The following is a 15988-nucleotide window of genomic DNA, read 5'->3' as shown; positions in this document are numbered from 1 at the left end:
GGAATGAAAACTAGTTCAACTATTGTGAAAGCAATAGGGAGGTTCCTCAAAAAACTAAAAATAGAAATACCATTTGACCCAGCAATTCCACTTCAAGGAATTTGCCCAAAGAAAACAACTTCTCAGATTGAAAAAGGCATATGCACCCCTATGTTTATCGCAACACTATTTACAATAGCCAAGATATGAAAGCAACCTAAATGTCCCTCGGTAGATGAATGGATAAAGAAGAGGTGGTACATATACACAACGGAATACTATTCAGCCATAAGAAAGGAACAAAGCCTACCATTTGCAACAACATGGATGGAGCTGGAAGATATTATGCTCAGTGTAATAAGCCAGGCAGAGAAAGACAAGTACCAAATGATTTCCCTCATTTATGGAGTATAACAACAAAGCAGAACTGAAGGAACAAAACAGCAGCAGACTCACAGACTCCAAGAAGAGACTAGCAGTTACCAAAGGGGAGGGGTAGGGGAGGGTAGGGGAGGGTTGGTTGGGAGGGAGGGAGGGAGGGAGAAGGGGAGTGAGGGGTATTATGATTGGCACACACAGTGTGTGTGGGGTCACGGGAAGACAGTATAGCACAGAAGAGACAAGTAGTGACTCTTGGCATCTTACTACAGTGATGGACAGTGACTGCAGAGGGGTATGGGGGGGGACTCAATAATGGGAGGAATGTAATAACCACAATGTTTTTCATATGAAACCTTCATAAGAGTATATATCAATGATACCTTAATAAAAAAAAGAAAGAAAGAAAGAAAGGAATGTAACACCAAGGAAGTAGCAGCTCAGTGACTCTGGGTAACTGTTATGAACATCAGGCTACCTGGGTTCCCACCCCTCAATGCTCAGTAACTCAGGGCTCTCAGAAGAAACAGTTCTCAGCATTACTGTTTCTTCCACTGGTGCTCACCAGGTTACTGTGAGGGCAAAAGAATGTATTAAGAACAACTTAGCACATAGTATTTGCCCAATAAACAGTAGCTGATGAACACAGCCTCATCCTCAGGGGCTTTAAGGTAGAGTAAGGATAATCAGCTCCGGGGCTGGATGCTTCCTGCCACCTCTCACCCCCTCTTTCCTATGCTCATCAATTCTGCATTGCCTTGTTCCCATCACAGTTTCTAAATTTTGTCTTCTTTTTCCTCCTTAATTTTCTTCTATCTTCTCTCTACCCTTTCTTTTTCCTCTTTCACAATACAATGAACCTTTACTGTGGGGCTTTTCCCCTCCAGAACTGTAGTCTGGGGAGCTCCCAGAGTTTCTGGAAGGTACTGTGACACCCCATTCCTATAGGTCCTCTCTTTACAGTTCTTTTTATTTTTTGGGCTTCTAAACAAAAGTCTGTATAAAGAATAGTATCCTGGCTTGAAAAAAATAGCTGAAAACTAGTTTTATGTTTGCCTACTCCCCATGCAGAAGGCACTATGCCAGGCAGTCACTCAGAGCTCTGAGAGGTCAGGTTCCACGGCCTTCACCAGCCCGTGTGATCATACACCCGGACCAGACTACCAATGGAACACCTCTTTTTAAATGTTTGGGTCTTCTCAGCTTAAAAGAGCTTCTCATGTCTTGTATATATTTTTGATTCTTTTCAGCTTAAAAAAAAGTTAAATCTGCAGCTTTAACAGGTGGCTCATGGTATTCACATCTAAACTAAATAAAAATCCAAGCTTAATTGAATGTTACTGGGCTCTAACTTCATTTAAAACACACACTTCTCTATAAAGTATGCCAACCTTTCGTGCCCAACAGAAACTCTTGGGAATACAAATACAACATCAGCTTTCCTGGGGAGCTTAAAAGAAGCCTAGTAGTTACTGACACCATCAAACTGATACCACATTTCTAATTTTAGCAGAATAGTATTGACCAATAATGACAAAAGACTTTTAAAACTGGACAGTTGGAAGTAATTAGAACATCCCAAAACATGCAGGACCTTAACACTGAATTATCTGGCCACCTAAACTCCAGGGTTTGAAAAAAGATAAAATATCTTCTTCCCTTCCCCAGTCAATGAAAACCAGTCTCTTTCCAACAGGCAACTTGAATTGACAAGGCTCTAAGATGCAGGATGAGAAGGCATAGTTCGTGAGCATGTCTGGGCACTAGCCATCTTACCTGTGGTGTCTCCTGTGCTGGCAGAGTCTCCCTGAGCCCTAAGGGCTGCTCCTGCAGTGACAGCAAACGTGGATGGAGTCGCTGGACGTAAGCCCATGTTACCTACTGTCTGATTTTCAACAAACCTCATCTGCCCATTTTCCATCTCTCTCTCTACTCGATGTGTGGACTCAGAAGTAGCTGTGCCCATGTTTTCCCACACGGGGGCCGCACTGATGGAAACAGCTGCAAAATCAGACACAAGACAGGGCTCTATTTTAATACTTTCCCAAAAAAAGGAAAGAAATCATATTTTGAAAAGAAATATAAGAGTAAGGACTGCTCTGTATGTCTACTTTTCAGAAGCTAATTTTGCAATCACAGAATTTCATTTCTCTTTACTTGTCTCCTATATTTCCCATTAACAAAATAATTTTAGATAGCCATACATGTAAGCATGCATGTTAGTGAAAAAACAGACAAAAATGATAGAGGTTGGCCATGCTGGCTGTGACCTGAACATGGATTAAATCTATAGAGAAGCTGATACAAAAGGAGAGCTAAAAAGCAGCATGAGTCTATCTCCTGATTCTCAGAAAACACTGCATGTGGACAGGCATTACATGGTGCAGAAGAAGGTGATCATTATTTTTGCCAAGCCTTGATATCAGGAGGAAGCTCCATATAACAATGGCATGGGAACAAATAGCATAAAGAGAAAATAACTGGTCTTGGAATCTAGACCTGGACATAAAAGAACTGCTGTGCCTCTTTAGTCCCTTAGAACCTCAGTCTCAGGTTCCTCTGTTGACAGCTCTGATGCACTATGTTAAACAGAAAGTATTGTTTTTTAAAGTACCATGATATGCTAAACAAGGTCATTGGATTTGACCATTAAAAATATTTTTAATGCATCACAGTTCCCTCATCTCCCCTTCCCTGGCTTTAAAATACCACCCCACTGAGACATTTTCTTCTTCTGCACCAGCGATCCTAGCCCACACAAGGTGCCCACCAGCTTATGCAGCACACTGATCAACAAGGAAGGAAAGGAAAAGCAACTGCAGAACTCTTCCCACTGTTTGCACCGGCTTTGCCTAATTACTATCATTAACTGAGATTTGCTTTATTAGAAGGTTTCAGCAAGATCTGCCCCCTTAGTACTGGCATTGCAAGAACACTCTAATTACTTCATCTCTAAGGTAAACAGACTTTGGGATTTTACCAATCAGAAGGAAAAAAAAAAGAATAAGTCCCCAAATTTTGAAGACAGACCAAAAATTACCAATATTTATTTTTTTCCAAAAGGTAAATTTAAAAAATTAATAACAACAATTATCAAGTACCATTATCTTTCTTACTTAAAGAAACAAATTATGATCTAAAAAATTAGTACAGACAAATTCAAGAACAAACAGTGCTTTCAACTGAATACATTTAGCTTCATTAAAAATTTGCTATCACACCTTATTTTTCTCATTTTACTCTAGACCAAGGAAGACTTCAGGACCAACACTAGTTAGCAACTGGGACTCAGCTCTCCACATGGAAGCAAAATATACATTTGGTTTTCCAAAGCATACAAACCCTGTACACCATTTTAAAAATCATGGATGAGTGTGGCAACCCAAGAAAATACTTATGGGATAAAAGCACACAAAATAAATGTAATCACACTGCATTCTGAACACTTGAGTTTTATTTTTTTAATCATTCACAGATGTAGGCTGGAGGAAAAATTCACAGAAAATAGAAACCTTTTTGTCAGTACTGCACAGTTGACTGTATTCTTTCTCTCACTTGCTGTTCCCACCCTCTCCCCACTTCTAAGGAGAAACTGAATATTAAGCGAGTTTTAGCACAGAAGCATTTTCTGTGATTGTCCCATTGCCATTAAGGTCGCTACGTCCATCAGGGGGCAGTAGCGAAAAATACAAGAGCGGAGAGGGAAGTGGTACTTACAGTCACCTGCGCACACAATCTGTAACAGAAAAAGAAAACGGAAATCAGCAGATTCATTCAACCCCGGAAAATGCAAATCAGAAATAAGGCGGTTGAGAATGTAGTAATGGGGATGGGGTGTTAAGCATGTGCAGCACAGACCAGATGGCTGGGGCTAGCTTATGGGGACACTGAGTATGGGAATTCAGTACGACCACAGGTTGGTTACAACAGTGGAGTAATGGGTTATATGGAGACCAACTGGCTGCTGCTACCCCGTGTTTTTCCTCACAGGCACATCCCAGACTGGGGCCGCTGCCCAGGCCAGCACTCCCCCCGACACTGCATCGCGAATTGAAGCAGAAGGATACAGAAGCAGAGTCAGCTCCTCCAGGTCAGAGAGAATGGAAGGCGGTCCACGAGGTCCCTGCCCCAGAGCTACTTCGAGGTCGCAACTGCAGAGTGGAAAGCCAGACGGGTGACAGAAGAATTCCATGCGGTTTGGGGTTCTTGTGCAAAAATTCACCTTTTCCTTCTATCACTACGTGGCAGTAATCTTTTTTTTTTTTTCTCTTAAATCATGGCACCCAGCTTTGGGAAGAATATTGGAAACAGACTATAAAGACTATTTAGTTGACAGCGACCTGACCTGCCAGCTTCAGATCCCTGGAGAGGCCTCAAAGGTATTCACCATGATCCATAAATACTTCTCCATACTCTAAAAGCTAAAATAAGTCAAGGGTGTGCATTCCCTTGTTTAATAAACACACCTTTTCGGTTAACAGTATTTTTCAAAGTATGGTCCTCCTGAAGAGGAAAATAATCCAAAGGAGCTCTAATAGAAAAATGTCCTCCAACTGCTCATCACTCTCAGAATAAAATTCAAACTCTTAACCACAACCTCTGCAGCCCCTCTGACGCTACTGCCTCATGCCCCTCGCAATGTTCTTGAAGCCGGCTCCTCCGGCTTTTTTCCCTTCTCCAGAAACACGCTGCCCAAGACCTTCCTGTGTCATGGCCTGAAATGCCACCTCTTCAGGGCGTCTGTTGGTAAAATTGTAACATTTCCAGAGTATCTCGCCTGGCTTTAGTTCATTTACATATCCTCAAGGGCAGAAAGCACTTGTCTCCATGTCACTGGGTAATACCTGGACAACCAAGGGCGTGTCTGAATGTGAGAGTTTAAGGGGAGGGGCTGGCAGGCTTGCTGGCTTGCTTCCTTCAGGAGCAGGGAAGAGAGATGGCCCTGGACTGCAGTTTGTAAGCAATAAATGAGTCTTAAACTTTATTTCTCCCTTTGACTGATTTCGGTTTTTAGAGGTATTTTGCCCCCAGGATTTCCTTTCCTCGGACTTACAGCGTCCTTCTCCAACCAACCAAAAGAAATGAGCGCCTCCCTTCACCCCCCATCACATCACTGGGGTATTTTCTCCTCAGTATTTACTTCAATTCTTGTCAGTCTCCTCCAACTAAAATGCGTACTCTACAAGAACAGAACCACATCTTTGCCCAGACCTAGAGTGGTGCGCAAAGCAGGCACTCCATAAACGCCACTGAAGAAAGGAAGGAGCCTCTTATTTGGGAGCAGAGGCAATCCCCACGGCCCAGAGAGGGAAAGATTTGCTCAAGTTCCCCCAGCAAGGCCAAGGCCAAGGGTGGTCAAGTCCATGAGCCTGATCATCTGGTGGATTTCTTCCACTTAACTCACCCTCTGCACTGACCAAATGGAGAAGACAGGCTAGCAGTCATTCTCATCTTGTGAATTTATACACATGCTGAAATGCCTGTTTCTAGCCCAGCTCCCTGTGGCTCAGGCACCTCAAAGGAATCCCAGTCCTCCTCCTCTCCACACAAGCCTGGGCCCCAGTCCTGTGGATTCTCCTTTCCACACCCGACTCACCATCAAGCCCTCACCAACTCAGGCCTAAAAGCTTTTTCAGCTCATCTTCCTTGCCCTCACTCTCTGCCATGCATCAGTCCACACAGTCCTTGACAGGCCCTAGGAGGAAAACCCGGAGTCAGCTGCCAGGCAAGCAGCACAGGGCAGCAAAGCATTTTTTTTTTCTCAGTCACTGGAACTATAGTAGCTTAAACTACATAACCTCATGACTCTAGAGTGGCACATCCCAACCCCTTGTATTGTTCTTATCTCTTTGAATATGTATCTATGTGATAGATCCTCAACTGGAATCCATGCAGTCATCCATCCACCCAAATGTTGCCTAAAAACATTAAAAATCTGGGTCCTAAGCTCAAAAGTCAGGGAAATAAGAGATGTCTGTAAAAAGTAACTCCAGGTAGAAAGCACTGACACCTTGTTGAATAAGCAATTCCCGAGGTCCTACATGTGCTAGGCACTGTGCTAAAGCCCTAAGGCTAATGCAGACAGCCTCTGTATCCCAGGGGCCTCATGGTTAAGGGAGAAAGGAAGGCAGGTGGACCAAAGCACAGGACAGGTGAAGGACACCCTGGGGTTGGGGCTGTCACTGGGGGAGGTCAGACAAGGGTGTGCTTGAATTGAAGGCAAAGAGTATCTGCCCTTCACAGTCCTGGACTCAGGAAACGTTGACTGGCTGATGATCATTATGTGGGACAATTTGTCAAAGAGCTCCAAGTTCTAGTGATGAAAGTGCAAGGTAAAAAGGCAAGTTTCCAAAAATTAAAATCACAGCCTTGACTCTATTTTTGACCCAATACACACAGAGTGCTGACTCTACCAGGCACTGCCCCCAAGTACTTTCAAATATTAACTCAACCCTCCAAACACTCCCTGAACAGTAGGCAGAGGTCCTCTGTGTGCTGGTGAGCTGCAGTGCCTGGGGGCAAACCCAGGCAGCCTGACTCCAGAGGCCATGTCCTTAGCCACTAGATCACACCACCTCCCAGCATAAACCAACAGGCAAGACATTTACTGAGACTGGGCGGTGGTGGGGAGGACTAACTTCCAAAGTTATCATCAGTGTGCATTCTTCTCTCTACCCTCCAAAAAATCCAGCCTTGACAAATCTGATTTCTTCTGGCAACCTTCCCAAACAAGACCCTATGTACAATGCAAACACATGAGCCTGCATCTGTTTGCGGCTCATCATGAAACAAGAGCCAGGATGATTACACAGTGCATCACATGGCTTCACATTCATCCTGGCCTCACTCCCCCTATTTTCCCCTCATCTTGACCTCACTGGGCCTGTCTTCCCAAATACAGCATCGACACTTTTATCCTTGACACAGGACCCAGGGAACCCGAAGGACCCAGACTAACACATGGAAAAAGGGGACCTCAGAGAAGTCTGCAAAGGGGTTCCTGGGAAAGAAGTTTCCTCACTAATAACAAGGGATTACGTGGAAGGAAATAACACCCTGCTTTGCAAGCCTTCATTGGATCTGCCTATGATGCCTGGAGCTTCTACAGCCACGGTGTGACAGGGAGAAGAGAGATCACCCATCTGCTAAGGATGGCTGGTGAGGGGAAAGAGGGAAAAACACCTGGATCCTTGTGTTACTAAATCAACCAATCCTAGACTCTTCCTACTTCCAGATTTGCCTGGAGGGGATGCAACACCCATCACTTAAATACTTTTGTCTGAGTTTTCTAATATTTACAACCAAAAGAACACTAGTTGATACAATAACAACACAGCAAGGTAACTAATTTTCACTTTAACCCCCATTTTACAGATAAAGAAAGCAAAACGCCAGTGATCTGCTGCCCCGGGTGACAGAGCTGGTCAGTGAGAGGTAAAGCCAGCAAATGCACATCTGCCAGGCCCCCAAACCACAGGGAACAACATCCTGCAAGATAGCTGGCATGGTGTGCACTTTGTAAATGCTTTTTAAAAGAATACAATCGGCAGAAATCTCATCTTCCTAAATTTAGTTCAAAGCCTAATTGTGCCAAGGGGTGAAAAAGGAAGAAACCAGTTTCCACAGATTTATACACTGGGCATCAAAGTTAACTGCAGAAAAAGGAAGCTGGGGACAACTTCCCAGCAGGAACAGCTCAACAGGATGATGAGTTTAACCTCAGGACCTTCCCCTTCTAAGAAGACCCAGAAAGACAAGGGTAGTTGTTAATCCACAGAGGATTCCACAGAAATCATCCTGCACATGTCTGCTCTTCCACAACCGGCCCGTACCCAGTGGCTCCAAATCCTGGTAGGGAGAAAGGCAAGCTTCCACTTTATTTCATCTTCACAACAACCCTGTAAAATAGGAATTATAATCCCCATTGTACACATTGAGGACACTGGAGCACAGAATACAGGCCTGAGGTCACAGCTGAGGAGTTTGGGTAGTACAAACTTGCCTTGGGCACAAGAGGAGAGAGGAAAAGAGGGGCTTCAGGCTAGAAATAAAACCACCACTTTTCACTCTCTAAAACTCCCTCTGGGTAGAAATTAAACCCAATAAAGTACGCAGAGCCTAGCCCAGTGCCAGAGGCACATCAGGCTCCAAGTCTGTTCCCTTCTCCTCTGAGGCACCCACCTTCTCCCTTCTGGCTTCAGCAAACCAGTCAATAAGAGAGTATGAATGAGCCCACCCTGTGGCTCAGATTCAGAGGATGTCAGAAGTCACAGCTCCTGGACCCAAACTGAATCTGAGGGCAGTACTTCCGTAAAAGACAGGTGTGTCACAACAGCAGTATTCACTACTCACAACAGCCAAAAAGTGGAAACGACATCATTTCCATCTACTGCTGAATGGATACGCAAAATGTGAAAATCTCTATGATGGAATTTTATACATGCTACAATGCAGATGAACTGCAAAAACATTATAATGCATGAAAGAGGCCAAACACATAGAAGCCCAAATATTGTATGATTCCATTTATATGAAACATCCAGAACAGGGAAATCCATAGAAACAGAAAGCAGACTGACTGGCAGTTGTACGGGGCTAGGACGAGGACAGGAGAGTGACTGCAGAGGAGTACTGGGTTTCCTTTTGGGTAATGAAAATGGTTGCAAGTAGACAGAGGTGGCGGTTGCACAACACTGCAAATGTACTAAATGCCACTGAACTGTATACACAGTTAAATTTATGTTGTGGTAATTTTACTTTAATAAAAAAAAATAGTAGACAGCTGCCTGTGTATAATCAAGCTCAGCCACTAGAAGGGAGGAGGGAAAGGAAGCTTCCTGAAGGAAGAGACAGCACAGTGCAGAGAAGAGAAAGGCAGTAAGTAGGGAGGTTTTGAAAGGTGGATTTAGACAGTCAGAGAAGAGGGAAGAACCCACTGCAACTGGAAATCAGAAAATACGGGCCAGGGAAAGAGCCTGACCAAACAACCTCCTTTGTTTATGCTAATGAGCCAAAGCTCTCTCTCCCTCTCTTTGGGAAACACCACCAGTCTTGAAACTGGTGCGAGGCACAAGGATCTTTCTCCAGGCCCCAGAGAAAACAAAACTATTAACATTGCCCTTGAAGCCATTCCAATTCAGTCATAGCTGATGTAACAGCTTTGGACCATATATCAGTGGTCCATTCTGAACACTGGGTTGTTCAATACCTAGCTGCACTTACCTTAAACTCCTAAATTCTCCCCATCTCCTCTACACATAAACCTTACTCCTACATACGTACCAGAACAGACTCACACATCTTCTCTTCCACTCTCTCCACATCCCTATGTAACTGCCTCACTAAACCTATCCCCTATTCTATACACCTCAGAGAAACCTCCAAGTCCTCCCTCCCCTCCCCTTCCCCCTTCATGAGTACACTCAGGGCTTACATTCTAAAGATGCTTCCTTGCCCAAAGCACCCTGACTTTCCCACTTCCGTGCTGTGGCCAAAGCAAACCAAATCCTCATAAGCCCTGACCCTAAATAACAGAAACAGCCTCATCCTAGGTAGGAGAAAGACTCTGATCATTTCCATACTTATTTTTTTTTACTTTCATTTACATTTTTATTTGAAAGATTTTTTTTTTCAGGAACATTATGTTTACTAGACTCCCCCCATCACCAAGTCCCTCCCCACATCCCATTACAGTCACTGTCCATCAGCATAGTAAGATGCTATAGAATCACTACTTGTCTTCTCTGTGTTGTACAACCGTCCCCGTGCCCCCATACACATTACACATGCTAATCATAGTGCCCCCATTCTCCCCCCACCCACCTTATCCCTCCCTTCCCACCCATCCTTCCCAGTCCCTTTCCCTTTGGTAACTGTTAGTCCCTTCTTGGGTTCTGTGAGTCTGCTGCTGTTTTGTTCCTTCAGATTTTTTTCTCTGTTCTTATACTCCACAGATGAGTGAAATCATTTGGTACTTGCCTTTCTCCACCTGGCTTACTTCACTGAGCATAATACCCTCTAGCTCCATCCATGTTGTTGCAAATGGTAGGATTTGTTTTCTTCTTATGGCTGAATAATATTCCATTGGGTATATGTACCACCTCTTCTTTATCCATTCATCTACTGATGGATACTTGGGTTGCTTCCATTTCTTTGCTATTTTAAATAGTGTTGCAATAAACATAGCGATGTATATGTCTTTTTCAAACTGGGCTGCTGCATTTTTAGGGTAAATTCCTAGAAGTGTAATTCCTGGGTCAAATGGTATTTCTATTTTGAGTTTTTTGAGGGAACTCCATACTGCTTTCCACAGTGGTTGAACTAATTTACATTCCCAACAGCAGTGTAGGAGGGTTCCCCTTTCTCCACAACCTCAACAACATTTGTTGTTGTTTATCTTTTGGATGGTAGCGATCCTTACTGGTATGAGGTAATATCTCATTGTGGTTTTAATTTGCATTTCTCTGATGACAAGCGATGTGGAGCATCTTTTCATGTGTCTGTTGGCCATCTGAAATTTCTTCTTTGGAGAACTATCTGTTCAGCACCTCTGCCCATTTTTTAATTGGATTATTTGCTTTTTGTTTGTTGAGGTGGGTCAGCTCTTTATATATTTTGGATGTCAACCCCTCATCAATCTGTCATTTATGAATATATTCTCCTATACAGTAGGATGGCTTTTTGTTCTATTGGTCGTGTCTTTTGCTGTACAGAAGCTTTTCAGCTTGATATAGTCCCACTTGTTCATTTTTGCTTTTGTTTCCCTTGCACGGGGAGTATGTTCATAAGAAAGAGCTCATGTTTATGTCCAAGAAATTTTTGCCTGTATTCTTTTCTAAGAGTTTTATGATTTCTTGACTTACATTCAGGTCTTTGATCCATTTTGAATTTACTTTTGTGTATGATGATCCAGTTTCACTCTTATATGTGGCTGTCCAGTTTTGATAACACCAGCTGTTGAAGAAGCTGTCATTTCCCCATTGTATTTCCATGGCTCCTTTATCGTATATTAATTGACCATATATGTTTGGTTTAATATCTGGACTATCTGTTCTGTTCCACTGGTCTGTGGGTCTGTTCTTGTGCCAGTACCAAATTGTCTTAATTACTGTGGCTTTGTGGTAGAGCTTGAAGTTGGGAAGTGAGATCCCCCCTGCTTTATTCTTCCTTCTCAGGATTGCTTTAGCTATTTGGGGTCTTTTGTGGTTCCATATGAATTTTAAAACTATTTGTTCCAGTTCATTAAAGAATGCTGTTGGTATTTTGATAGGGATTGCATTGAATCTGTAGATTGCTTTAGACAGGATGGCCATTTTCCTACTTATTTTTTGAAGCTCTCAGTACACACATAAAAAATTAAAAAGTGTCAGGACAGGGTTATATCTGTTGCAGTACACTTTTGTTTCCATCTTGTCAAAGTATCACTGAAACTCTACTCTGTAATCCCTCCTTTGAAATATAAAAGGTCAAACCCTAAACTGAGGCCCTCTGTGAACACCAGAGGTGGGAGAAAGGCCTGATTTTTTCCTGCACAGACCTCACTGCCTCTCCTTCAATGCACAGTGAAAACTAAACAGACCTGCTAGATTACTGTTTCTAAAACATGCCAGTATCCATCGGGACAGAGGACAGATTCAACCAGGTTAACTGAGGAGAATTTCTGAAGGTTTGTTTACAAGGGTGGAAACCCATAAGAGATGGGTAAGAATCCTGAGGTAGCAGCAGCGAGAATGGGGAAGGTAACAGGCTAAGAGGCTGCCTCTCTCCCCCATCTCCATCTGGAGCTTCCTGCTGGGCTGGCCACATGGGAAGCTAGAAGTCAAGGGCACTCACTGGTGTAGACTATAAAGGTCAGCCTCCTCCCAGTAGGCAGAGATGGGTGGGCTGTGGTCTGCAGGGCACACAAAAGATCCACACACAGCACAGAGCTCGTGTCACATCACCACCAAGAGCCTGTGAATCTGGTAGGCACAGCTCTGCATGGTGATTAAGAGGTTTAGGTTTGACTTCCCCTGACACTTGTGAGCTCTGGGACTTGAGGGTCTCACCAAGCCATCCGTTTCATCAATTACAAAATAGTGGAAAAGTGATACAGAGCCTGTGTCTGAGTTCTACCCTGAGGCTAAGACAAAACAAGGTTCCTGTATTCCCTTTTCCGGCCTCACTGAACCTCCAAAGCTGATACCCTTTAGCTGTCTTGACCTTCTGTATCTGCTCCAGCCCCCAGGAGCCCTCCAGCCTCTGAGGCCCATTCAGTCTCTGCCAGTCATGCCTTCTGTGCCCACACTGTGCTCGGCTCTGGGCTAGGTGCCAAAGACACTGCAGGCGCTTAAGGTGGTTTCCCCTCTCCGAGAGCGCAGAGGCAGAGAAGCGCCAAAGAACAGGACAGTGCGGATGTGCAGAGTCAGCCAGGAGCAGCCCGCGGGACAGACAAGGGTGCCCAGGACATGGGGAGCCTGGCGGACAGGAGGAAGGGGCTCAGGAGGCTTGAAGGAAACACGCCGGGGAAGAATGACCCACTGTGGGAACTTAATGCTAATTGATTCTACTTGTTAGAATACTGATCATACTACTGGCCCATCACTGTGCTAACAGATACTCTGATTGTTACCTCATTTAAGCCTTACAATGATCCCAGGAGGCCAGAACTGTGTTTATTTCCATTTTACAGATGAAGAAACTAAGCCTTGGAAAAGTTAAGTTCCTGACCTGGCATCTTACAGTTAGTAAGTCTAAGATTCTGACTCAAGTCTACCAGATCCTGAAGCTCTTGACCCCAACCTCTCCCAGGGGCACTAGGCTGGCTTATCTCTGGGACTCAGCTGACACCACGGAACACAAGCAACCCCAGGGCTGTTGGTCACAAACCACCCCCCGCAAACCCTCATCATGGGCCTTGGGGACAAGCCCTATCACTCCATGTAAATTGACTCCATTAGGAAGGCATCAGCACTATTCTCAAAAGGAGCACAGGTTGAGGGTAAATTCACAGAGAAACCTGGATTTCAGCAAGTGACAAACCTTCAGGGTTTTTATTGTACATGTTTGGTTTTTAGGGATGGGTAATAAGTAACTGAATAACACAATAGACTCTTTATCCTTCTAAAACCATGCCCACACACCATATGACGATAGTTATTTTTACCCACTGATGTAATTAACCAAAATGTGAAATGCTTCAAGCAATTTTTAAAATCAAACTGTATTTTATGGGATTTGTTACAAAGCACACATTTCAATTCTGAAAGGTCATCATTCTTCCTTAGTCTCATTTATCTCCCTTGTGAAAACTACTCAAGAACTCCCTATAAAACTGGCTGCTGAAAGATACATCACTGATCTTAAAAATGGTAGATGGGCTCTCCCTCTGAACGCAGAAGCCAGGAAATAAACATCTTTAGGGAAACTTCCACGAAAACAGGTGTAGCACTGTGGGTAGCCCAAATACCTGGCATCCGTTTCCACTCTAGAGTACAAAAGGCAAGGGATAGGCAGCCCAACAGGCAGCATGGCAAGCAGTGCCCATGGCTCACACAAAGAGGTGCCCACAGAGGTTTAAGATCAATGGGCAAAGCACAGTAAGAATGCACTGAATTATTCTGCCTCGTTTGCAAATATATGACTCTCTGAACTTGATGCTTTCATGAAAAGGGACTGTGGAAAAGAGACTCTATAATCCATAATTCTGTGCCCCCAGCAAGGTTTTGATGGAAGAGATTAGCACCAACCACCCCACAAAGACCAGCTGGTTCATCTCTCCCCTCTTGGGGCAGCTGGAGACGTGGTGAACTCTTCCAGATGCACAGAGAAAAAAGTGACCGGAAGGGCTATTTTGGTGAGACTATGTGAACTTTGAAACACAGAGCAAAAGATGCTCTTGGAAACCCTAGGCCAGAAGTTTCCATGGGTATTTTTAGCAGCAGAAATAATTTTTCAAAAAGAACTTTATGAAGAACCTCACATAGAGTTCTACATTTCATATATCTACATACATATAAATGTGTATGTGTATATGTGTATACTTGGATGAAAGCATTTATTTTTTGTTATGTATATTTTAAAGTTCAAGTTACCTTGTTCTCATTTTCAATATAATCAGTGTGTAACCAAGTGAAGACTCTAGTGTTCTCCAGTGTATTAAAATTTGGCCTAACACACACTTGGGCAAGTGTTTTCATTACAATTTCAAACACAGCCAAATTGAAAGGGGGTGTGTTTTCAATAAAACTCAAATATGACACTTACGGAACCCCCTGATTGGCCTCAAGGAACACAATTTGAAAACCAGTGATACACCTACCCTTTGACTTTATGAAGGAAGAAAGTAAGTCCCAGAATGGTTCAGCAACTCAACCCAGATCACCCAGTACTGAGCTAACAGGCAAATCCATGGACTGCGTGGCAGGCCTCATCCCCTTATCCCAAGAGAGAGTCAGAGTTGGCAAACCCCAGGTTCCTATCTGAACCCTTGGTCCACGTCACAGAATAAATCAGAGGCTGGGGGGAGCGGGGCACAAATTGGAGCTGCACTGTCCTAACTTAGCCCACTGACATGTTTTGCTTGATGCACTGTGTGCATTTTTTTAAAATTTACCTCCATTAGAACATGGTCCAATTATTCCCCATTGGTTTTTTCCCACCAACTTTATTGAGATATAACTGACAAATAAACAACTATATATTTAAGGTCTAAAATACGATGTTTTGCCACAATGTTTCTTAAAATCTCAAGCACATATTTTAAATTTAGGAGACTTGGCACTTTAGAAATTCTAATCATTAGTTTCTCAAAATAATAAAACAAAACCCAAAGGTGATCTGGCTTTCTTATCTGGTCACAGATAAGCAATTAACTGGATGTGAGTGTGAGCTCTCCCTATTCAGTGAGGTAAGGGCATGGAGTGCACTCCCTAGAATTACCATCCCAATGCTAAGGACAACTGGCAGTTGCCAAGCAACAAGGTACCCACACTGTTCGTTTTCTCTATCAAATGTGGGCATATGAAACATCAAGAGGTGATGTGACTTTTCATTATTTGGCCCATTCCATTTATTTATTTATGTTCCCAACTACCCCTGGAAATATTTGAGTTTCTAATCATTGCTGAAGTGCATCTCACAAAATTCAAGGGGTGCAATTATTTTTAAAAAACCATTTACTTTCTAGGTTTGTCTCTTAGGAAGAGATATTTAACCAAATAAATAAGTCACAGGTATGAAAAGGACAGCATAGGGAATACAGTCAATAATATTGCAGTAACTCTGTATGGTAACAGATGGAACTACATTTATCATGGTGAGCACTTCATAATATATAAATTGTCAGATCGCTATGGTCTGCACCTGAAACTAATATAATATTGTATGACAACCACACTTCAGTTTGAACAATGTGAATAACGTGCACAATGTGAAAATAAAATGGACCATACTGTCTGCCCCTAAATTCTCTGCTCATTCACTGACCTGCCCCTACCGAAGCCAGCACCACCCCAAAGGGAGCAAAAGCAGGGCAGAGAGCTCTGATCCTCCCCTTAAAGACTCTAATACCCTACCCTTGAATATGAGTAATAAAACACTCCATAAACCTCACCAATTCCCTCCTGTACTGCTCATCATCCATAGAGTAAGA

The 15988-nt window shown here is 43.3% G+C and overlaps 1 protein-coding gene across 9 annotated transcripts in view; it reads right to left on the bottom strand.

The window, feature by feature from the left end:
* PTPRJ (protein tyrosine phosphatase receptor type J) overlaps window positions 1–15988 on the bottom strand; it is a 240142-nt gene that overhangs the window by 67921 nt on the left and 156233 nt on the right. For 8 of the 9 annotated variants that reach the window (XM_073216573.1, XM_073216568.1, XM_073216569.1 and 5 more), the window contains exons 2-3: window positions 4075–4093; window positions 2134–2358 (exon numbers count right to left, since the gene is read on the bottom strand). In XM_073216573.1, coding sequence (XP_073072674.1) covers window positions 2134–2358; window positions 4075–4093 — 244 coding nt within the window. Of the gene's footprint in view, window positions 1–2133; window positions 2359–4074; window positions 4094–5953; window positions 5975–15988 lie in introns of those variants that run through there. The other variant, XM_073216575.1, reaches the window with a different exon arrangement.

This window comes from Manis javanica, chromosome 11, assembly GCF_040802235.1.
Source record: "Manis javanica isolate MJ-LG chromosome 11, MJ_LKY, whole genome shotgun sequence".
Lineage (NCBI taxonomy): Eukaryota > Metazoa > Chordata > Mammalia > Pholidota > Manidae > Manis > Manis javanica.
This window is presented reverse-complemented; position numbering and strand designations above follow the sequence as displayed.